General features: G+C 57.2%; 1 protein-coding gene across 1 annotated transcript in view; it reads left to right on the top strand.

Annotated features, from left to right (window-relative positions):
• Positions 1–416: 416 nt before the first annotated feature.
• PADI3 (peptidyl arginine deiminase 3) overlaps positions 417–22,342 on the top strand; it is a 28,722-nt gene continuing 6,796 nt past the window's right edge. Inside the window, exons 1-13 of the mRNA XM_026012015.2 lie at positions 417–610; positions 8,440–8,620; positions 10,896–10,968; positions 12,350–12,411; positions 13,392–13,509; positions 14,521–14,646; positions 16,397–16,575; positions 16,801–16,904; positions 17,017–17,128; positions 18,881–18,988; positions 20,084–20,235; positions 21,801–21,945; positions 22,054–22,156. Of these exons, the coding sequence (XP_025867800.2) occupies positions 468–610; positions 8,440–8,620; positions 10,896–10,968; positions 12,350–12,411; positions 13,392–13,509; positions 14,521–14,646; positions 16,397–16,575; positions 16,801–16,904; positions 17,017–17,128; positions 18,881–18,988; positions 20,084–20,235; positions 21,801–21,945; positions 22,054–22,156 (1,606 nt within the window). The 5' untranslated portion in view covers positions 417–467. The remainder of the gene's footprint in view (positions 611–8,439; positions 8,621–10,895; positions 10,969–12,349; positions 12,412–13,391; positions 13,510–14,520; positions 14,647–16,396; positions 16,576–16,800; positions 16,905–17,016; positions 17,129–18,880; positions 18,989–20,083; positions 20,236–21,800; positions 21,946–22,053; positions 22,157–22,342) is intronic.

Here is a 22,342-nt window from a genome sequence, read left to right as displayed (position 1 = left end):
CTTCTGAAAAAAACCCCGATGCCAGGAGGCACCCCTTACCGGCTGCGTCAGGCTGGAGGTGGGGCCTGGGAGCCTGCATGTTCACCAGCTCCCCCAGCAGGGTGGAGAAGCTCCCCGCTAAACCGTATCAGCTCTGGAAATGCAGGAAAGGGGGGTGAGGAGGAGGAGTGTGGAAAGTGAGGAGGGCGCCCAGGTCAGCGCCCCACATCTTCGCCTCCCCCCCCCACCCCCCAGGCCCTGGTGCCCCAGCCCTGGTGCCTGCGGGGACTCGCTCCCTTGGAGGGAGAAACGAACTCCCTCCGTGCTGGGGGCGGAGCAACAGGCTCTTATGCAAATGATGGGTTGCTTCTGGCCAATCCTGACCTCCCGGCTCTGGGAAGGGGCTGGGCTTCCAGGACGGGAGCCAATGAGCTAGCAGCCCGGGCCGGGGAGGCGGGGCCAGGGCCTTTTAAACCGCAGGACCTGGGATGTGCCCGGCAGCGCTGGGTTTGGTGGCCCAAGCCCCGACCGAGGCCAGCATGTCCCTGCAGAGGATCGTGCGTGTGTCCCTGGAGCATCCCACCAGCGCCGTGTGTGTGGCTGGCGTGGAGACCCTCGTGGACATTTACGGGTAAGAGCCAGAGGCCCCGGGGTCTGCAGGCCCTTGGTGCTGAGCCCCTTAGGCTCTTGGGGTCTTGAGCACCTTGGGCCCGGGGGTCTGCAGGCCCTTGGTGCTGAGCCCCTTAGGCTCTTGGGGTCTTGAGCCCCTTGGGCCCGGGGGTCTGCAGGCCCTTGGTGCTGAGCCCCTTGGGCCCTTCCCTGGGCAGGGCTTCCTCGGGGCTCAGGCCTGGCCTGGCCGCCCTCTCCCAAGCCGGGGGACTTGTGATGGTTGAGCTCTGGCCCAGGGCCTTGGAGGGTGCTGGTGTCATGGGGGCTTGGGCACTCCGGAAGACCCTGCAGGCTGGGGTCACAAGGATAGGAAGAGGTGTGTACCCTGAGCCCTGGTCCCCAGCCTATGAGCTCTGCAATGAGCATCAGTCTTTTCCTTAGAAATCATTGATGCATATGTAGCCCTTCCTATGTGCCAGGCGCCGTTCTAAGCTGGGCAAGCTTCTTGAATTTAACCCTTGAACTTGAATGCTCCAGTTTAATGTTCACAACCGCCTAGGAGCTAAGCTTGTCAACTTCATCTCACTGATGGATGAGGAAACTGGGACAGAGAGGACAAGCCATTTGCTCAGGTCACACAGTAACAACGGGTCAATGCCAGGGTTCAAACCCATTTATGATCAAGTGTCTTAGGCTTCTCACTGCCCCTTCAAGAGGAGGATCTGGTCTCCTCCAGCCAGTCAGAGCCCACATGGAATTCCCCCACTGTGTGCCATGGCCATGTCCTTAAAACTAGTGGCTGGAAGTAAGGCCCTGTCTTGTCTCTCTCCCAGGAAGAAAAGGAGAGTTTGGGCAGGGTCTTAGGAAGTGGGCTGTGGGAACCATTTAGGGAGCTGACTCCTTAGGCTTTTGGGGAGTCTCTGGGGGTCCAAGCTCCAAGACTGAGCTGTTAGGGGATGGGGAGGAGAGAAGGAGAGCCATGTCACCCTTCCCCTGTCACCGGTCTCCCACCCCCACCTCTGACCAGGTTTTGAAACCTCAGCACTACTGACCTGCTCATTCCCTGTGGTGGAGGCCGTCCTGTGCACTGTGAGATGTGGAGCAGTGCCCCTGGCTTCTACTCACCGACGCCAGTGGCACACCCCCACTTGTGACAGCCAAAAATGTCTCCAGACATCGCCAAATGTGCCCTGTGGTGGTGGTGGTGGGGGGGGGATCACTCCCAGTTGAGAACCAGTATCCCAGACTAAGACTTGAAAAATTGGAGTGAACTTAGTTGGAAGCAGAGCTGGGGTCGGTCCCAGAGCGTTAGGTAAGCAAGGGTGAGAGGCCGGTCTTGGGAGGGAACCAAGCGTGGAGCAGGCCCAGCCCAGCTGGGCACCGGGGGCTGAAGCGTGGGTGACGGTGGGTGGGCAGTGAGAAGTAGGGAGGGCACTGGGAGGAGGGGCAGCAAAGAGGCTGTGCCAGGAGGAGGGACGAGGGTGGAAAGGTGTCCCTGCTCCTGGCGCCACCTCCTCCTCCCGTGCTGCGTGCCCATGGGGGTGACTCACCTGCGTCGGCTGCCTCATGCCCGTCGGGCAGATATGCCTCCAGTCTGACCTGGCCCCTCCCCTGCAGCAGCGCTTCCTTAGAGGATGGAGCCAGCGGGGCAAAGGCAGCAGTGTCTTAGGGTTATGTGAGTGCTCCCAAGGAGGCCAAGAGGGGACAGCCCGAGGGCACGGGGCACAGCCTCAGGCACCCTCAAACGAAGGATTCTGGGGCCTCTGTGACTGGACCACCTTGCAGGAGGCGGAGGGCTGCTGGTTCATTCATTCATTCACACATCCATCAAGTATTTCTTTGGGGTCTAGTGTGGGCCAGGCTTGGGGACACGATGGTGGTGGCGAGCAAGGAGGCACGGTCCCTGCCGTCTGAGAATCCTGTCCCTTCAGAGTTCTATCACAGGCTGGGTGGCCCCGTGCTCTAGGGAAGGATCCCGTCCCTTCCAGCTTGGAGATGTCGTGATTCAGCAATCCTGGCGCTCACACCGCGGGCCAGCCAGGGAGGGGGCAGCGGGTGTGCCGGCCAGCGCCGGGCCTGGGCCTTAGCAGCCGTCTGACTTCGGGAGAGTCACTTGGCGTCTGTCCTTCATGTGTAGGGTGGACACGGTCCTCTCAGCCATGATCCTCAGAGACTGCTCCGTACCAGGCGCCGCCCTAAGTGCTTGATGTTTAGTAACTAACTCTCAATCCTGCGAGGTGGGGACTGTCATCATCCCCGTTTTATAGATGACATAGAGGCACAGAGCAGTTGAGGTACTGGCCCCGTGTCACACAGCCCATGAGGATGGCAGAGCCAGGCTGCAGCCTAAACACGTCGGCCTTCGCGTCAAAGGACTCGGGTGTTGTGTGTAGAGCCCGTAGGCCGTGCCTGGACGTGGTGGACATTCCATTGTGGCAACTGCCACCACCACCAGCCCTGCCACCACCACCCACCACCAGCACTGCCGCCACCACCACCAGCACTGTCATCATTTTAAGGCTCTGTCCCGGCCCCTTGGACAGCCTCAAGGGTCCCCAAACCTGCCATCCACAAGGTGGCTGGGGGACAACCTCTGAACCGTACCCGGAGAAGGAGATGAGAAAAGAGGAATGAGCATTAGCCGAGGAGTCGGGGCAGGTCTCCTGGAGGGAGGGCACCAACCGGGGCCTTGAAGGATGAGCAGAGGCAAGACCACTGGGGTGCTCCGTCTGTGGCAGTGGACTGCACCCTGTCTTCTTGCCTTCCGTTGAGTTGGAGATGGCCCAGACTTGGTCAGGGGGCCTCGCTTTCCTGAGCAGGGGCTCGCAGGGCGAAAGGGAAGGAAGGGAGATACAGGGGTGTGCTGAGCCACATCCTGGGGATGAATGTGCAGCCAGGGTTGAAACCACTGCCCTAGTTGGACAGGCCAGCAGCTCGGGTCGCCTCTTGCTCAGCAGAGGCAGGTCAAGGGAGTGAAAGGACAGAGGGACCCGGGGCACCCTGAGTTTTAGGGTGCAGAGGACCCCCGGGTCATGCAGTTACAGATCAAAATGCAATGTACATGACAGATATAAAAAACAGTGTGGAACAAAATAATTTAAATTATGGTTACAATCTACTGAAGGAAATCTCCATATCTTATTATAAACACATTTATAGTCTAGGGTTGTAATTTAAATATCCAGGTTTTTTACATACACGGTTATTGAAGCATAACCGCTCTGTTCTCGCTCTGTCTGTTCTCGCTCTGTCGTCCTTTGCTCTCTCCTCTTGAGCCTTTTCTGCTCCTTTCTGGTCCTCAGTTTCCCCTTATGTGCCCTGAAGAGGTTGGCATAGAACAGCGGGTGGCCAGCTCTGCTCGTGGAGGCGTCTGAGCCCCCTCCCTGGTTTGACAGAGCAGCTCTCCCTCTGGCTCCTGATCCGTGAGAGCGCTCCCCTGCGTGGGCAGAGCCGGGCCGCGAGGCTGATGCATCGTCCGATCTCCTAACGAGCTGGGCTGTAGGGAAGCGGTTCAAGGGGCCACCATTTCTCAGGGGCGGGAAGAGGGTGGGACGAAGGAGGGACTGTGGTCTGCTGACCCTGGGGACGGTGAGGCCAGAGGACTTGGGGTCTGGGAGCCTCGCTGAACAGAGCGGGGGTGGGTGGGGGCAGCTGCCACTCAGAGCCTGCACTGGCTGGGTCTTGCTCTCCTCTGCCTCCGTGGGCCACATCAGTGGGGACCGTGGTGGTCACCTTGTCAACCTGTCTGGTTGCAGCCACAAGGACCTCTCCCATGTGTTTTGGCTCTGAAATGTCTGGTTCTGTTTTCCCAGAGGCTCCAGCCCTGAGCCCATGAAAGGAGAGGATGGGTTTGGGTCTGCAGGGGAGCAGGGCCTGAGCCCCGGCTGTGAGTCTTGGCTCCGTCACCGACCAGCTGTGTGACTCTGGGCAAGTCCCTGTCATCTCCGAACCTCTTCCCTCATCTGTAAAGTGGGGATAACAGGACTGATGGTTGTGTGTGGCTGTGGGGGCTGCTTTGTCACCTTTGTCACCATCGTCACCGTCATCGTCCTCACCACTGAGAGGGTGACATGGAGCGTAAAGGAAGACTGACTTGTCTGGGTTCCTAGGAGGGGCGGGCTCACACGGAGTCACTCCCACGCTGCTGGGGAGACAGCCCCCCTTAGCTACGGTTCTCAGATGTCACTGGCTCCGTGCAGGGAAGGTGCACGGAGGGCCTTGGACTGTCCTGTGCATGGACAGGAGGGGAAGCCCGAAGCCCCCGGGGCGGGACTGGGGGCCCTGTCTGGAGCAGCAGGGTGGCAGCATGGGGTGGCCGGGCCGGAGGAAGAGCTTGGGCCGGGCGAGTCTCTGGCTGCTTCTCCATCCTCCACAGGATGGAAAATCCAGACCCTCCTGTACCCGATGCAGGCTCTTGTCCCAGCAGCCATCCTTCTCAGCCTCCCAACAGCTGCTTCCCTGATGGGGCGTGAGCACTGGACGGGGAGTCTGGAGCCCTACCTTCTGGTCCCTCCTCTGCTGGGTCTCAGTTTCCCTAGAACGAAGTGAGGCATGGGTTCGGGTGCCTCCAACTTTCACTGGTCTTGAGCGTTTACACACATCGATTCCTATAGTCTTCTCCGCCTTATAGACGGAGACACTGAGGCAGAGGGAGGCCAAGCGTCTCCCTCAAGGTCACACACCTCGTGGGTAGTGGGCTGGGATTTGAACCAGCATCCACCTCAGTGCCCCTCCTGATCAAGAACCTTCGCTGGCTCCCCCTTACAGCCTGAGTTTACCCTTGGCCTCCTGAGGCTCCACCGTGGAACTGCCTTCCCCTCGGATGAGTCTCCCCCTCGCCCTTGGCTCCCCCTGCCTCCCTCTGGGAAACTGCCCCCCAGCACCCCCAGCCCAGCCTCTCAACCTGCCTTCGTTTGCCCTTTTCCTGCTTCTTAATCAAACTGAAGACCCCACCCCCACCCCCACCCCCATGGGTGATTTTCCAAGCCTTTCCCATTATGGCATCTGAGCCTTGCCATGGCCCGTGAAGTTGACCAAGTGGGTGTCATTATTCCACTTTGTCTGGAGGTGAGGTGATTTATTCGGGGTCACCTGGCTTATGGGCGACCCGGCCCAGTCTAGAGCCTGACTCGACTCTGAGCACCACTGAGCTCCTGGGTCCTTCCCCCTCAGGCCGGAAGGATCTTCATCAGGAAGCCCCCAGCATCTCATACAGGGAAGTGCAAGGAAGCTGGGCCAAGATATCCCAAACCCAGGGGCTGGTGCTGGGGAGCTGGGTGCGGTTCTGTGCCTTCTGCTCCTTCAACCTCCAGGTCGTGGGCACGGGGTCCAAGCAGCAGGTTGGGGTTGGGGGGAGTTTCATAAAAAGTTTACAAGCCTCCTGGGGAGTGAGAGGCCAGGTGACTCAGGGAGTGGGGCTGAGGGTTCTCCTTGGGGTGGAGGGAGCTCTCCACACCCGGTCTATCTCCGTGTGTGTCTTTCTGGCTCTCCATCTCTCAGGGTTTTCTGTATCTCTTTGTCTCTCTCTCTGTCCAGGCTCTTTATGTCCCAGGATGGGCTGGCCCGCACATCCAGGACACCCCAGGACCGAGGGCTCCACCAGCCCTGGAAATTACAGGCTTTGGGAATAGGGTTGCCAGATAAAACCCAGGATGCCTAGTTAAATTTGAAATCCAGATAAACAATTAGTTTTTTTTTTTTAGTGCAACCATGTCCCAAATACTGCACGGGACATCCTTATACTAAAACAATGATTTGCTGTTTATCTGAAATCTGAGTCCAGCTGGGTGTTCTCTAGTTTTATTTGCTAAATCTAGCAGCCTTGCTTGGGGGGAGAAGCAGGTGTGTCTGCCCCACCCAGCTGCTGGGGACGCCCGGGAGGGCCACGCGCTCCACCAGGACCCGCCTGACAAGTGGAGCCTGGGCTGGGCTTACTTCTCTATTTATAAAAAAGCCACTTTGAGAAGTTTCAGAGTCGTGCTGGTGGAGGAGTGGAGAGGGCGTATTGAAGGAAGTCTGCGCTCCTCCAAGTGGAGCAGGGAAAGGAAGAGGGCCCGGAGTCGAATTGCCAGCTGTGCAACCGTGGGGAAGTCTCTGGCCCATCCTGAGCCTCTGTTGCCCCACGTGTGAATGAGAGTCATAATCCCCTCCTCCGGGGCCACGGTGAGGATGAATGAATGCTGTTTGGAAGGCCTGCCCTGTTTGGAAGCGTGCAGGGGAGGGGGCCCTCGGGCTCGGGGGCTATGATTATCATGACTCTTCTTTTTTTTTTTTTTTATCTTAAGATTTTATTTATTTATTCTTTTTTTTTTAGTTTCTTTTTTTTTAAGATTTATTTATTTATTTATGATAGAGAGAGAGAGAGAGAGAGAGAGAGAGAGAGAGAGAGGCAGAGACACAAGAGGAGGGAGAAGCAGGCTCCATGCCGGGAGCCCGATGTGGAACTCGATCCCAGGACCCCGGGATCACGCCTTGAGCTGAAGGCAGACACTCAATCACTGAGCCACCAGGGCCCCTATCACGATTACTCCTGGGGAGGTGGTGGGTGAGAATATGGACTCAGGAGCCAGGAGGCCTGGGGTGGATCCCAGTCCTGCCACTTACTAGCTCCATGACCTTGGGCAGTGTGCTTAACCTCAGTTCTCCCATCTGTAAAATGGGAAACGATGGCAGTAGGCACCTCCTAGTTTAATGGGAGGATTGCTTTCCGTAACACACCTAAGAACCTTGCACAGGGCTGGCCTATAAGCAAGAACTCAACAAATGTCAGCTACTGTTTATCTCCCGGGCACACGTGTGTGTGCTGCTTCCTCTAGGAAGCCTTCTGGTCTCGCTGGCTCACAGGGGCCTCTCCCTACATGGGATCCCACAGACCACTGACTTGTGACCGTAAGCCCCACCTGGCTGCCCGGCAGTGCTGTTTTTAACTCCCTGATGGGGTGGAAGGCTCTGGGGCAGCAGGGAAAGTAGTGGGTGTACCTGCCTCTGGGCACAGTAGGCACCCCGGGCACCCCACAGACAACCAGAGGGTCGACAGACTGATTTCAAACAGGACTCCCAGACCAGCTGGAGTGGGGGGAACACAGCCCCAGGGCCAGATGACTTTTGAAAGGTACTAATAATGCCTGGTTGCTTGACTGAATCTGGCCAAGTTTCCCAGGTGACGCTGCAGGGCCACGGAGAAGCACAGGCGCTGTGTCAGAGCCCCAAGTGCAAACCTGGCAGCGCCATTCCATGCCGTGTGACCTCGGGCTTGGTACTTGACCTCTCTGAGCCTCAGTTCCTCACCTTTCTGATGGAGATGATACCACTCACTTTGCAGACTTGTGAGAATAAAAGGAGCTAGGAAATACAAGGTGCCTGGCACCCAGTGGACACTCTACAAAATTTAGTACCCTTCCCTAGGGGAGACCCCAAGGGCATCTTCTTGCCCGCTAAAGAAGGGTGCAAATGGGACTCGGAGGGGAGACTGCTCTTCTTAAAGCCATGGGCTCAGAACTGCAGGGGGTCCATTTGCAGGCTGGTGTCCACTGAGCTCTCTGCACCCAGCTCTGCACTGGGGGCTTATAAAGCACTCAACCGGGTCCTAACTTCCCAAGAGCTTGCAGTTTTGTTGGGAGTTAAAATAACTCACAAGGGAAGTGTTAATAAATACAGAGCCTTGGAAGGTGAGAATGGGTATGCATTTGTGTGGGGTCCAGGCTTCACTCCCAGGAGCTTGCCGTGGGGGGCTGAGAGGCCTGGGGTGGTCAGGGAAGGCTTCCTGGAAGAAGCAAGCGTTTGAGCCAAAGCTCAAGCATCTGAACAAGAATCCACACATTAGTACCTCCCATGGCTTCTTGTCCTTCCCAGGTCGGTACCTGAGGGCACGGAGATGTTCGAGGTGTATGGGACTCCCGGTGTGGACGTCTACATCTCTCCTAGTATGGAGAGGGGCCGGGAGCGTGCGGACACCAGGCGGTGGCACTTTGATACCGGGTTGGAGATCATCGTGGTCATGAACTCTCCCAGCAACGACCTCAATGACAGTCATGTGAGCAGGTCCCCTGGGTTGGGGTGGGTGGGGCAGCGATCTAGCGCTGCAAGGGCCAGCACCCTCTCTTTACCCAGATGGCAGGGTAGCACGATGGGTAAGTACCCGCCCCAGAACCAGCCAGCTCTGCAACTTCCAGACATAAGCCGTGTGTCTGTTGGCGCGTCATATCAGCCCTCTAGGCCTCGGTTTCCCCATGTCAACTGGGGATGATCACAGCGCCCTCCCCCTGGTGTTGGTGTGGGGTGGAACATGAGCCAACATTTGCTGCTTTTCTTGTTTCTCAAGACCCCAGTGAAGGGAGGTATCCGCATCTTTCTGTGTCGGGCCTCAGTTTCCCCACCTGCAGGGTGAGGGTTGATTAGGTGATCTCTGCTACTCTGAATGATGGAGAGAAAGCAGAGGTGGGGGGATGCCACTGCCTGGGGAGACCCCCTTCTACGAGGCACCTCACCTCCTAATCCACCCCCTCCCTGACCGCATTCCCTTCTCAGAGGCACGTAATTTCTCTTCCTCCTCTCTGCTCACTCAGCCAAGGGTGAGTTTAACAAGCCCCAGCCGTAGGCAGGGTTCTGGCCTCAGGGCAGGGATGGGACATGGGAGAAATGGGGTGGCCCTTGAGCTTGGCACAGGTGATGCCCCCTTTAAGGGGTGACGGAAAGCAGGCCCGGCATGTGGGAGTGGCAGGTTCCTGCTCCATGTCAGGAGCAGCATTTCAGGAAACTGATCTTTTAGGGACCACTGAGCAGAGGCCACACCCGGGGCAGCCACGACGTCATGCAGCCCTGACAACAGCTCAGAGAGGCAGGGTCCGATCCCCATTTTGTAGGTGGGGCCACTAAGGTTCAGAGAAACTGTGTCCGGGCCACAGAGCCAATCAGTAAGAGAGCTAGTATTCCACACAGACCTGCTGACACCTGGGGCAGGTTCCCTTCATCACCCCCACGTCTTTTCCCGTCCATGTATCTGAGATGAGCCTCTCCACTGAGCTCTGTGACTCAGGTGGACAGGGAAATGAACTCATTTTACAGATAAGGAAACTGAGGACGAGAAGGGGTGTGGCTTACCTGAAATCACCCACCTAGTGAGTAGCAGAGTTGGTGAGGGGCAGGACGGAGACCCCCGGGGCAGGGCAAAAGGACCAGCCAGCCGATGAGGGGGCCCCTCCTGGGTGCCCTGCTGAGCTGGGGGCTATGTGGGTGCCAAAGACCAAAGGGATTGAGGAAAGGCCCTTCTCCTTTCCCCACCTTTGGCCTGGATCCATTCGTTGTATGCCCGAGACCAGCATCATTGCTCGGGCTTGACAGATGGGGGTGAGTGATTGTGGGATTTAGGGGCTCCCAGCACTGAGGGGTGAAGGGTCTCTCTATAAGATCCTGAACCTTCTGGCAGAGCTGAGGGACCCACATCAGGAGGGAATGTGCAAGCAGAGGGCTGGGGTTGGAAGGGCCTTTGATACATGGTCCTTGGATTATGTTCTCATCACTCTTTGTCAGCCAGACCTTCAACAGCTATCGGGGCTTGCTGCAGCCGAGCACTGCACTGAGCATGTCACAAACCTCCCTTTCTTTGATGGTCACAACCTACAATCAACCCTCTGCAGTAGGGACTATTATTATCTCTACTTTACAGCAGGGGACACTGAGGCCCCGAGAGGACAGGTGACTCTTCCCAGGGTAGTCACAAGTGGTGGATCCAGGCTCCAGCTCACACAGTGCCACCTGCCCTCTGTTAACAATAGCTGGCATGTCTTGAGCCCTTCCTGCGGGGGCCAGTCTGGAACATGTATTGTTTCTAAGCAGCACTACAATCCTCTGCGGTAGGGACCTGTGTGTTCAATGTTCTGCAAGTGAGGAAACCAGACAGCTCAACCAGAGGTGAAGGGCCTTGGCCAAGGTCACAGAACCCAGAGGTACTGGGCTCAAGTCCAGGCCTGTCTGAATCCTACAGATAGGAGAGGGTCCCTAACCCCACCTGTCAGACCTCCTCATTTTACAAATGGCAACACAGAGATCCAAAGGGGAGCAGAGGCTTGCCCAAATCACACGGTAGTCATTGGCAGCACTGGGGCCCTCACAGGTAGTTCCCATATTACAGCAAGGCATGGAAAAATAAATGGCACAAAGACTAAAAGGAAGAGCTGGGTTGGTAAACTCAACTTCAGTACATAGAGGTTCCTGAGACCCTGACTCTTTCTTGCCAGATCCCCCAAACCTGTCCTTTGGGGTGGGGGCTATTGGCTTCAGCTGGTTGACTCTGGGCCCTTTCTCCACAGGTTCAGATTTCCTACCACTCCAGCCATGAGCCTCAGCCCCTGGCCTATGCAGTGCTCTACCTCACCTGTGTTGGTAAGTTGGTAAGCTGGTTTTCATTAGGGTTTGGGCCAAGGGCAGGGGGTGGTGGTTGGGAATGACAATGAACGAGGGTCTTTTCACAAACATCAACTCATTTTTTAAAAAATTAAAATAAGTGTACATTTAAAAAATTCAAGTGGTATAAAAGAATATATATTGCAAAGCAAACCTCCCTTCCTCCCAACCTAAGACTTCCAGTTCCACAAACCCAGCATCCTTCTAGAGATCTGCTGTGCTCATGCAGGTGGACACGGCATACTTGTATACTCCCCCCTTTTGTAAGCAAAGGGAGGCACCCTGTAGGCCTGGAACTGGACCTTGCTTTCTCCACCTTAAGTTTTTTGTGCCAGTTGTCCACAAATTGATATATAAACTCCATGCGAGATAACTCAGATTGGTTAAGACGTTAAAAGAAAAGGTGGATAACATGAATGAACAGATGGGGAATTTTTTTTTTTTAAAGATTATTTATTCATTCATGAGAGACAGAGAGAGAGAAGAGAGAGAGAGGTAGAGACACAGGCAGAGGGAGAAGCAGGCTCCACGCAGGGAGCCTGATGTGGGACTTGATCCCGGGTCTCCAGGATCACGCCCTGGGCTGAAGGCGGCGCTAAACCGCTGAGCCACCCGGGCTGCCCCAGATGGAGAATTTCAACAGAGACATGAAAACTATAAGAAGGTGTCAAGTGGAAATGCTAAGATTAAAAGTCAAGGTAACATTTAAAAAAATGCTCTTGCTGGGCTGTCTTGGTAAACTCGACACGGCTGAGGAGAGGATCAGTGACCTTGAAGATAAGGCCCTGATAAGTTAGACTATATTACATTTTAAAACTTTCATACAAGGGAGGACAAGTAAAAAGTCAAACTATGGGATTACCTGGATGGCTCAGTCCACAGAGCACGTGAATCTTGACCTCAGGGTTGTGAATTCAAGCCCCACACTGGGCACAGAGCTTACTTTAAACAAAAAAGGAAGAAAAAGTCAAAATACGGACGGGAAGAAGAAATTTGCGATGTATATGGCTGATTTGGTGCATACAGATTATGGAGAACTCTGATCAACTGGGAAAAAAAGACTAACTAATGGAAACAGGGAAAAAATATGAACAAGAAATTCACAGAGGAGAAAGCTCCAGTGATCAGAACCTGAAATGGAAAGATGCTCAATTCAGTGTTGCCAAGGATGTGGAACCGGGGAGCTCCTTGACAGTGGGTGGGAGTTTGCGTGGGTACGAGCACCTGCAGAGCACTTAGCAAGAAAGTTGAAAATGCTCTGTCTGCAGGAGGCATTGTTAGAAGCAGAGTGTGCATTGTTGGACCTGTGCTGGACTCCTGGGAACCCCACAGTGACTTACTGTCTCCCCTCTCCTTGTAGACATCGCTCTGGATTGTGACCTGAACTGCGAGGGCAGGCAGGACAGGAGCTATGTGGACAAGGTAGGCCATCTCGACCTGGGCCCAGAAAGGGGCGTGGAGTTTGGAGTTGACTTAGGCTGGGTTAGGAGGGGTGAGGCCATTACCGGTACCCCCTGCCTCCTAGGAGGGGGTAGGAGAGCCAAATGGGAACCAGGCGTGGCTGGGGATCTTCTTTCACCAGGAGAAAAATCATTACCAAGGATTATCAAGCATATATGTGCCCAGGCCTGGGCTAGGCCTTGCCTTGTGGGGAAAAGTCCTTCTGGAATTTTAGTCTAGGTCAGGGGGTCAACGAACTTTTTCTATAAAAGTGAGATAGTAAACATTTTAGGCATTGCAAACCGTCCTTGTTGCAGCTCTTCGATTTTGCCACTGTAGTGCAAAAGGGCTAGAGCCAATACAGAGACACGTGGGTGTGATTATCCCAATAAAACTTTATTTACAAAATGAGGCAGCGGGCTGTATGTGGCCCCTGGCCCTGGTGTGCCAACCTCCTGATCGAGGTGAAAGGGGGATTATGCCAAGCATGAGACTGTTAAAGAACTTTGGGCTGAATTGTGGTGGCACTTAGTGCGTCGGGAGTTCAGAGCAGGTCGGCGGGGGCCGCATGAGCAAGGAAGCCTTCCTGTGAAGTCCGCTGGAGCTGGGCTCTAAAGCATTGCAAGGGGGGGGGGCGTTCTGGGTGGAGGGAGTAGCGGGGCAAGGCCTGGGTGGATCCACGAATGGATCTGTAATCAGGAAGTTGCCCGTCGAGAAATAGGACGTTGGCTGGAGCCGGCTCGCAGTTGGGCCGTGAGACACAGCTGTGTGGTTCGGACTTGCTGGTGCGGGCAGTAGAGAGCCACTGCCATGCCTGGCACGGGAAGCGCTTCGGGGACAGCGGGCCTATCCGCCCAGGGAGGGCAAGACGAGGTGAGGTTAGGAGGCTGGCCAGGAGGTTGCTGGGCGAGGGCACGGGACTGGTCTGCGCTCCATCACCGGCTGCGCTTTGCCATTGGCAGCGGCAGTGGGTCTGGGGCCCCGGAGGGTATGGAGCCGTCCTGCTGGTGAACTGTGACAGGGATGATGTGACCTGTTATGACCAGGACAACTGTGACCGGCACGTGAACTGCCTGCAAGGTAAGGGGGGGCGCCCAGGGTCACGGCTCAGCTACCCCACAGGGGCAGCTCTGAAGGCTGAGCCTGGGGCCAGGGTCCCAGCTCCTGGACACACTTCGACGTTGCTCAAGACCTGCCTCAGGCTGCAGCTAGCCCCTCCCAGTCCCCCCCAGAGCCAGCGAGCTCTCACATACTGGGGGGCTGGGGTGGGGGGAGCTCTAGAAATGGGCTGACCCGCCTTTCCCTCCCTCCAGGGGAGCAGGGGATGCTGACATTTATTTGAGTGCCTCTGTGTGCCAGGCCCTTCTGCAGATTCTTGTTTAATCATCCAAGTGGGAGGGCAGCATCACATCACCCCACGTAGGGATGAGGTGTTGAGGCCGGAGGTCAGGGGATCCCCGAAGTCAGTTAGCCTGTCTGTGGCAGGTCCAGACCTTCCCGTCCGACCCTCGAATCTGGCCTCCCCACCAGGCACCTCTGGCCTGCATTTCAGGGCACCCCATGTTCTAAGTCCCACACTTTCCCCATGAGGGAGGCCACAGTCATATCTTGGGGAGCCAGCCACGTGCTTCATGCACAGGCGGGCACGGCTTCTCCGAAAGTGGGCACAACCGTCCCTTATTTCAGACAGGGGAGCGCTGAGGCTCCGGGGGGCTGCCCGGTGTGAACGGAGGGATGCTAGCGCTGACACCAGACTGTCCCCGGCGCGCCGCCCGGGTGGCCTGCCTACCCCACCCTTGTCACCTGTCAAGGGCACTGAGCAGTCGCTCTGCACTTCCCGTTGCTCTGGGGGGTGAGGAAGCGGAGGCCCGGAGCGGACGTGTGGGGCTCACGGGCACACGCTCAAGACGCCCTTATGGTTCGCTCTTGGTGGTTTCCAGTGCCTTCCAGTGTTTTCTGATGGTGGGCAGAGCTGGGGCTCAGAGACCCAGATCTGGGCACCCTCTGCCCTTGGAGGGGGGTGCAGTGGGCAGGAGGAGAAGACGCCAGGGCCGCAGGCCCCTGAGCTGCCGCCCCTGTCTGGCCCCACAGACCTGGAGGACATGTCCGTCATGGTCCTGAGGACGCAAGGCCCTGCCGCCCTCTTCGACGACCACAAACTTATCCTCCACACTTCGAGCTATGACGCCAAGTGGGCACGGGTCTTCCACGCCTGTGGTGAGTTCATGCCCATCCCTCCCCGCCGCCCCGCTGCTGGAGGGGGCCTCAGTTTCCCCACCATGGGCCAGAGGGCAGGCTGCCCTGGGGGTCAGCTGTGGGAGCCGTGAGGCGGGCGGGCTGCCTTCCCAGAAGAGCCGTGGCCCAAGGTCATTTGATTTGATGAATTAAAATAGAATTAGGGGCGCCTGGGTGGCTCATCAGCGGCGTCTGCCTCCAGCTCAGGGCATGACCTCAGGGTCCTGGGATCGAGCCCCGGGTCCAGCTCCTTGACCAGCAGGGAGTCTGCCTCTCCCTCTCCCTCTGCCCCTCCCCCTGCTCTGTGCTCGCTCTCTCCCTCTCTCTCTTTCTCTCAAATAAATAAATAAAATCTTTTTAAAAAAGACACAAAATCTTTAAAAACATTCTTGAGGAGACGCCTGGCTGGCTCAGTGGTCGAGCATCTCCCTTCGGCTCAGGTTGTAGTGCCAGGGTCCTGGGATCGAGTCCCACATGCTTCTTCCTCTGCCTGTCTCTCTGCCTCTCTCTCTCTCTCTGTGTTATTCTCATGTTATTCTCATAAATAAATAAATAAATAAATAAATAAATAAATATTTTTAAAAATTTTAAAAATCAGGATCCCTGGGTGGCGCAGCGGTTTAGCGCCTGCCTTTGGCCCAGAGCGCGATCCTGGAGACCCAGGATCGAATCCCACATCAGGCTCCCGGTGCATGGAGCCTGCTTCTCCCTCTGCCTGTGTCTCTGCCTCTCTCTCTCTCTGTGACTATCATAAATAAATAAAAAATTAAAAAAAAAAAAATTGAAAAAAAAAAAATAAAAATTTTAAAAATCAAACAATATAGAGATACATAAGGTAGAAAATGAGGGTTCCTCATCCTCCCCCCTAAACCTGACTCTTAAAATGTGTTCACTATTAACGAGTTGCAGTGTGTGCAACGCCCCGACTTTTCTGAGGATGCGCTAAGTGTGTGGCGTGTACATGCTCTGCTTTCCAGACACTTTCTCCCATCGAGTGATCTACCCGACGGTGCTTTCTGTACTCATGCAGCTCGGCCCCCAGCTTCCCGCCGCCGCGTGTGTTCCGAGCACGGATGTGCTGTGACGTGCCCGGGCCCCCGACCACACGGCTGTTGGCAGCGGGCGGGGTTCACCGCGGCGCAGGGGGCAGGGGCCTTGCTCACGGCTGTATCCTGAGCCTCGAGCCTTGCCTCGCAGGTGCAGGGTGGGTGCTCACCTGCTCCGCAAGTGGACAGCCAGTGAACACCCCGTACGTGTGTTTGTAGCCGAGACACCCAGAAGCGGAGAGGCTCATTGGGAGTGGACACTACTCTGTGAGACGCTGCCCACTGTCCTGAACGGCAACATTAGAAAGGCCGGGCCGGGGCAGCCCGGGAGGCTCAGTGGTTTAGCGCCTGCCTTCAGCCCAGGGCGTGATCCCGGGGGTCCCTGGATTGAGTCCCACGTCGGGCTCCCTGCATGGGGCCTGCTTCTCCCTCTGCCTGTGTCTCTGCTTGTCTCTCTGTCTCTCTCATGAATAAATAAATCTTTAAAAAAAAAGAAAGGCAGGGCCTTTCCCTGGCCTCGCCCACACTGGGCATCAAGCATCTTCCGTCCTTCGCCGGCCCGACGGCAGAGGGGGGCTGCGGTCTGGCCCGAGGGGCCTGGTGAGGCCCGCACGGCCCTGCTCTGCAGCCATCGTGCTCTGCGGTCCCTCCCGGGGCTCACGGCCCTCCCTCCCGCCCCCTCCCAGGTCCCGAAGACTCGTGTGAGGCCTACCGGCACGTGCTGGGCCAGGACAAGGTGTCGTACGAGGTGCCCCGCTTCCATGGGGACGAGGAGCGCTTCTTCGTGGAGGGCCTCTCGTTCCCCGACGCCCGCTTCACGGGGCTCTTGTCCTTCCACGTCACTCTGCTGGACGACTCCAACGAGGTAGGGGTGGGGGTGGCCCACGCACAGAGGGTGCGAAGGGGCTCCGTCCCCGGGATGGACGGGCACCACTGGCACCAAGGATCCCAGGCTTCTGGACCACCCCCCGGTGCCTCTCTAGAAACTAAGGGAAGTGGCGGTTTGCTCAGGGAACCGCACGAACGAGCCAGGCCTCTGGACTCCAAGGCCAGTGCTCTCGCCCTTCCTTCCACTCGTCTTCCCCTGTAGGATTTCTCCGAGTCCCCGATCTTCACCGACACCGTGGTGTTCCGCGTGGCGCCCTGGATTATGACGCCCAGCACCCTGCCGCCCCTCGAGGTGTACGTGTGCCGGTGAGTGTGTTGCGGGGAGCGGGGGGCGATGGGTGTCCTGCGGCCCCCGGCGGCCCGTCTGGTCTCCACACCTGGCTCTGCCCTGAGCCCCTCTCCCCGGGCTTGTGTGCAGGGTGCGGAACAACACGTGCTTTGTGGACGCGGTGGCGGAGCTGGCCAGGAAGGCCGGCTGCAAGCTGACCGTCTGCCCGCAGAAGGAGAACCGCAATGACCGCTGGATCCAGGTACCACGGCCGCCGGGCAGCACCGACCGGGCGGCATCGCAGAGGGGGAGGCTGGGCTCTCCCAACTGGGGCGCGGGGAGGAGGAGGCTGTGAATATCCAGAAGGACCTGGGGGCTCCGACTGTCCTCCCCAGGGCACTCCTTTTGCTCATTCTAGACCTAGAGCTCCCTCCCTCTCTCCAGAAGTTTTTGGAGACCCAGGCACACGCCGACATTGGGTTGGACCCCATTCACCTCCCACAGGGTTGGTCCTGAAGGGAATGGCAGGATGGGACATACTCCCTGCTCCCAGCGGCCTGGTCTGTGGTTCTCCATGGAAGGCCTTGGTCTCCCAAGGGACACTTGGCAGCATCTGGAGACATTTCCGGCTGTCACACTGGAGGATGGTGGTGCTACTGGTTTCGAGTGCGTAGAGCTTGGGGATGCGGCTACGCATCCCACAGTGAATGCACAGGGTGGCCCCACAACAAGAATGATCTGGCTGCGGTGTCACGAGCGCCAAGGCCGCTGTGGTGACTTATTGTAACAAACCTCCCGCTCTTGCAGTTGAAGGTGTAGCAGGGGTGCCAGCAAAGTGCCAGCAGGGTTTGGAGGAAGGTGAATACAGACGTCCAGGAGGAAGGGCGTAGGGTGGGACCAGGTGGCGATGGTGGCTGCCATGAATGAGGCACTTACGGTGGGCCATGCATCACGGTGGGCCATGCATCACGGTGGGCCATGCATCATGCCGTGTCGCCCTCTCAACACCCCCCTGCTCTTACCCACCTGAGGAGCTCGCAGGGGCCCGTGCCCAGGGCCGCAGAGCTGGTAAGGGCCGTGCTGGGGCTCAGTGGACGGCGGTCCTCACAGAGGACCAGCGTGGGCAAAGGCCCCAGAGAGGGGAGACGTGAGAAAGATGGCCTCGTGCTCCTGGTGGCCGGGGCCAAGTTTCTGCGAAAGGCAGGAGCTGAAGTGGGAGACCGTGAAAGCCAAGCTGAGAAGCTTTCGTGGCTGGAGGCTCATCGGAGGAGACGGAAGTTCGGGGCGGGCCTCTGGAGCAAGACGGGCTGGTGTGATCCCGGCTGGGCCACTGACTAGCTGTGTGTCCTCGGACAAACAGGCCTCTCTGTTTGTCACCTTCCTCCTCTGTAACGTGGGTAATCATCGTGCCTCTGCACGAGTGTGCGTGTGAGGAGGATTCGTGGGGTTAATATTTATAAAGAGTTAGAGCGAGGCCAGGCGCGTAACAGGCCGGGCTTCTCATCGGCTATATGGTTCACCCGTGCTGGGCCGTCTTTGCCTCCAGGACCAGGGGGGTTGGGAGACCTGAGAAGGAGGCAGATGGATACGTCCTGAGGTCCCCTCCCAGCCCTGTCCAGCTGTCAACCCCTTGTGACTGCGGGTGGAGGCCAGAAGTGTCGGCTGATGTCCAGTCACTTGTTTGTCCAACTCAGGCCACCCTGAGCCCCTCTCTGGGGCCACCCTGAACCCCTCTCTGGGGCCACCCTGCCCTCATCTAACACAGGTCCACCCCCAGGGTCACGTCCATGTTCTCGTTCATTCCCCGCCTGTCTTGCTGTGTGGCCCTAGGTAACAGCACCCTCTGTCCGAGCCTCCGGGCTCTCCTTCAGCCACAGGCATCGTGAACCCCCACCCTCTTCACCCCAAAGGGCAAAGCAGGCCCGAGACAGAGAAATCCCAAGAACGTTCCTCCTCCAAGCGCTCAGTGCCAAACGAGTGTCGATTGTCCACAGGGTGTCTCTCTTGTTCGCAGGACGAGATGGAGCTGGGCTATGTCCAGGCGCCACACAAGACTTTCCCGGTGGTCTTTGACTCCCCCAGGAACGGGGAACTGCAAGACTTCCCTTACAAAAGAATCCTGGTGAGTGGTCCGGGCCGCAGGCCGCAGCCTGGCTCTGAGGGCCGAGGGACACCCCAGGGTGTGGAGTCCAGGGGGGCAGCTCCGGGGACCGCGTCCTTAAGGGACAGGAGTGACCACCTGAAATCCGGGAGACCCTAGTTACGTTCGCGTGTGTTCCAAACCTCACGCGGGACTTGGTTCTACTAAAAATGTGGTTTGTCTGAAATTCAAATTGAACTGGGCACCCTGGATTTTTATTTACTAAATCTGGCAGCCTTCGGTAAGGGGTGGGGGCAGCGCTGCCGTTGAGAACACAGGCTTCGGTTGTCCCGGCTCTGTGGCTCAGGTGCTGTGTGACCTGGCCTGCGTCACTGCCCCTCCCGGAGCCTCAGCGTCTTCATTGGCAAAAATGACATTGTGAGGCTTCTCTGTGCCCGGGCAGGGGGAGCACGCAGCCCCGTTAGCCGGGGCTGTGACTGGTGATAAGGAGCACTGTGAGGATGGTGGGTGTGGACCGGGACCTCCTTGAAAAAAAGAGGGGAGGCTCCCTTGGTGCTGTAGAGACCGGGAGGCCCTTGCAACGTCCTGCTGGATCCCAGAGGCGGTAGGAGGGGTAGGAGCTCTCTCCTGGCCCTCAGTGCTGGTTAAGTTCCTTCCAAGTGATGGCCCTGGGGAGCTCGCCCCTTTGCCAGAGTTGAAAGACTGAGGCTCCATCCTCAGTCCCTTGGTCCCCAGGAACAGCCAGGTACCTGCCTTGGACTGCACTTGGCAGGGAGGCCGTTCAGAGGGTAAGAGGCAGCGGGGCATAGCCTCGGGCTTCGTGTCTACCGGGGCCCACGGGCAACCAGGGCCCTTCCTACTGTCTCCCTGGGACCACGGGGCATAACGTGCTCCAACACGGCAGCTGGGCCAGAGCACCTGTGTGTGTCCCAGCGTTGGCCCCTACGCATGCGTGAAATATTGACTAGGTCAGATCCCTGTCTTTGACTCAGTATTTCCATCTGAAGAATGGGCAGCCGCTCCTGCGTCATCCTCAGGGAGCTCAGAGCCCAGCGAGTTGGTTCAAGCTCTTTCTGGTGACCCCCGCCCCTCGCCTGACTCCGTTTCCCTTGCCAGGGCCCAGATTTCGGCTATGTGACTCGGGAACCACAGGACAGCTCTGTGAGTGGCCTGGACTCCTTCGGGAATCTGGAGGTCAGCCCCCCAGTGGTGGCCGATGGGAAAGAGTACCCCCTGGGGAGGATCCTCATCGGCGGCAACCTGCCTGGGTGAGACGGGAGCAGGGAGACGGGTTCCGGGGGTGGAGGGTGGTGGTGGTGATGAGGGGCCACTCCATCCTGGGAGAGAACCAGAGAGGAGTCCTCAGATCCTAGTTCTCGACGGGGGCCGGGGGACAGTGGGCTGATCACCGGACACCGTCCACACGTACCTTGGCGGATTCGAGAAGCCCAAAGTGAGCAGAGGCCTAAGAGATCATTCAGTCCAGCCTTTTCATTTCACAAGGGAGCCCAGAGAGGGCGAGTGACCTGGTACAGGTCACACAGAAAGCAGCGCTGTGACTAGGCTTTGGTCTTATGATTCTAGAAAGAAATGATGTTGCCAATAACAGTCTATTAATTAATAGCTCTAGAAGAAAAAGCTTTAAGTCTCGACAGTCCTGGAGGAATCACATTTCAAGAACCTGTTCATACTATGATGTGAATGACCGCCCTCAGATCTTTTCCTGAGAACAGGAGAAGGAAGGACTAGGACATGAAGAAGGAGACGTCGTAGCACGCAGGCACACGCAGCGAGTAACAGATTGGTTGTTGTGCCCCATGTGACACGGAGAGACTGATGCAAGAGAAAAGGAATATCACGGTAATGGTTTTTCCCTGCGGAGTTGATCAAGACACGGAGCCGACCAAATTCCACAAAGCAGTTAGGACAGACTTGCAGTCAAATAACAGGTGAATCTAGAGGCTTTGGAGGGGACTAACTGCCCTCCACGCGGGATCCCACGGGACGAGGAAGTTTGAGGCGCCTCGGTGGCTCAGTCAGTTAAGTGCCTGACTCTTGATCTCAGCTCAGGTCTTGATCTCGGGGGCCTGAGTTTAAGCCCTGCGTTGGGTTTCACGCTGGGTGTGGATCCTACTTAAGAAAATAAAAAAGAAAAAGAGGACGTCTGGGCCATGGCATCAGATACGTATGCAGAAGGCCAAAGAAGGATGGGGTTTAAGTTCACGAGCACAAAATGCTGGGGCTGTGCGGCCCTTTGGGGGTGATCTTGTCCACCTCCGTCCCCACCGATGTGCAGAAGGTGAGGCCCCAGCAAGACGGACAGAAGTTAAACTCCAAGAAGAGCCGCCTGGCCCCAGGGGACGGGATAGGGGTGAATCAGTCTGTCGGAGAATGTGAGGATGAGTCAGGGCAGCTCTGAGCATCTGCCTGGATGGCAAGACCCGGTGGGTCACCGACCGGGTGGGATTGAGCTGTCCTGCATCTATCTGCTCAAGAGCTCAGCCTGAGCAGAGTTTAAAGGACGCAGTGCATGGGGCTTTCTTGGTTTGTTTTTTTTTTTTTTTTTAAATGAGATACTGCAGAAATCTTGAACTCTTGTCATTCCATTTCTTTTTTTCTTTTTAAAAAGCTTTTATTTATTTATTCATCAGAGACACAGAGAGAGAGGAGGAGAAGTTGGCTCCCTGTGGGGAGCCCGATGCAGGACTCGATCCTGGGACCCTGGGATCACACCCTGAGCCAAAGGCAGATACTCAACCGCTGAGCCCCCTAGTCTTCCTTTCTGCATAGACTTTTTAAAGTTAAGCAATTTTTTTAACCCCTTGGGCCCCAGGTCCAGCGGCCGCCGGGTCACCCAGGTGGTGCGGGACTTCCTCTATGCGCAGAGGGTACAGCCCCCAGTGGAGCTCTTTGTGGACTGGTTGGCGGTGGGCCACGTGGATGAGTTTCTGAGCTTCGTCCCTGCGCCCGACGGGAAGGTAAGGATGGAGGTGACATGCCTGTCCCCGGAGCCTGGGTCAGAGGATGAGCTCCAGGGAGCTGTGCTGAGGCCAGGGAGCTCAGGCAGGTCTGCTCTGTCCATGCAGGGCTTCCGGATGCTCCTGGCCAGCCCCAGCGCCTGCTTCAAGCTCTTTCAGGAAAAGCAGAAGTGGGGCCACGGCAGGGCCCTCCTGTTCAAAGGGGTTGTTGGTGGGTACCAGTCTGCGTCCCTCACCCCAGCTTCCCACCCCCTCACCTGATGCAAGACGCATCCGGCTTGAGAGAGGGGTGGCCGAGTCTATAGCAGGGCTGTCCCCCCACTCAAGAGCCTCACTGCCACTGCGCCCCTTGCCCCGCCAGCCCCCACTGCCCACGGCTGGGCCAGAGACATGGCCA

Source organism: Vulpes vulpes, chromosome 2, assembly GCF_048418805.1.
Source record: "Vulpes vulpes isolate BD-2025 chromosome 2, VulVul3, whole genome shotgun sequence".
NCBI lineage: Eukaryota > Metazoa > Chordata > Mammalia > Carnivora > Canidae > Vulpes > Vulpes vulpes.
This window is presented reverse-complemented; position numbering and strand designations above follow the sequence as displayed.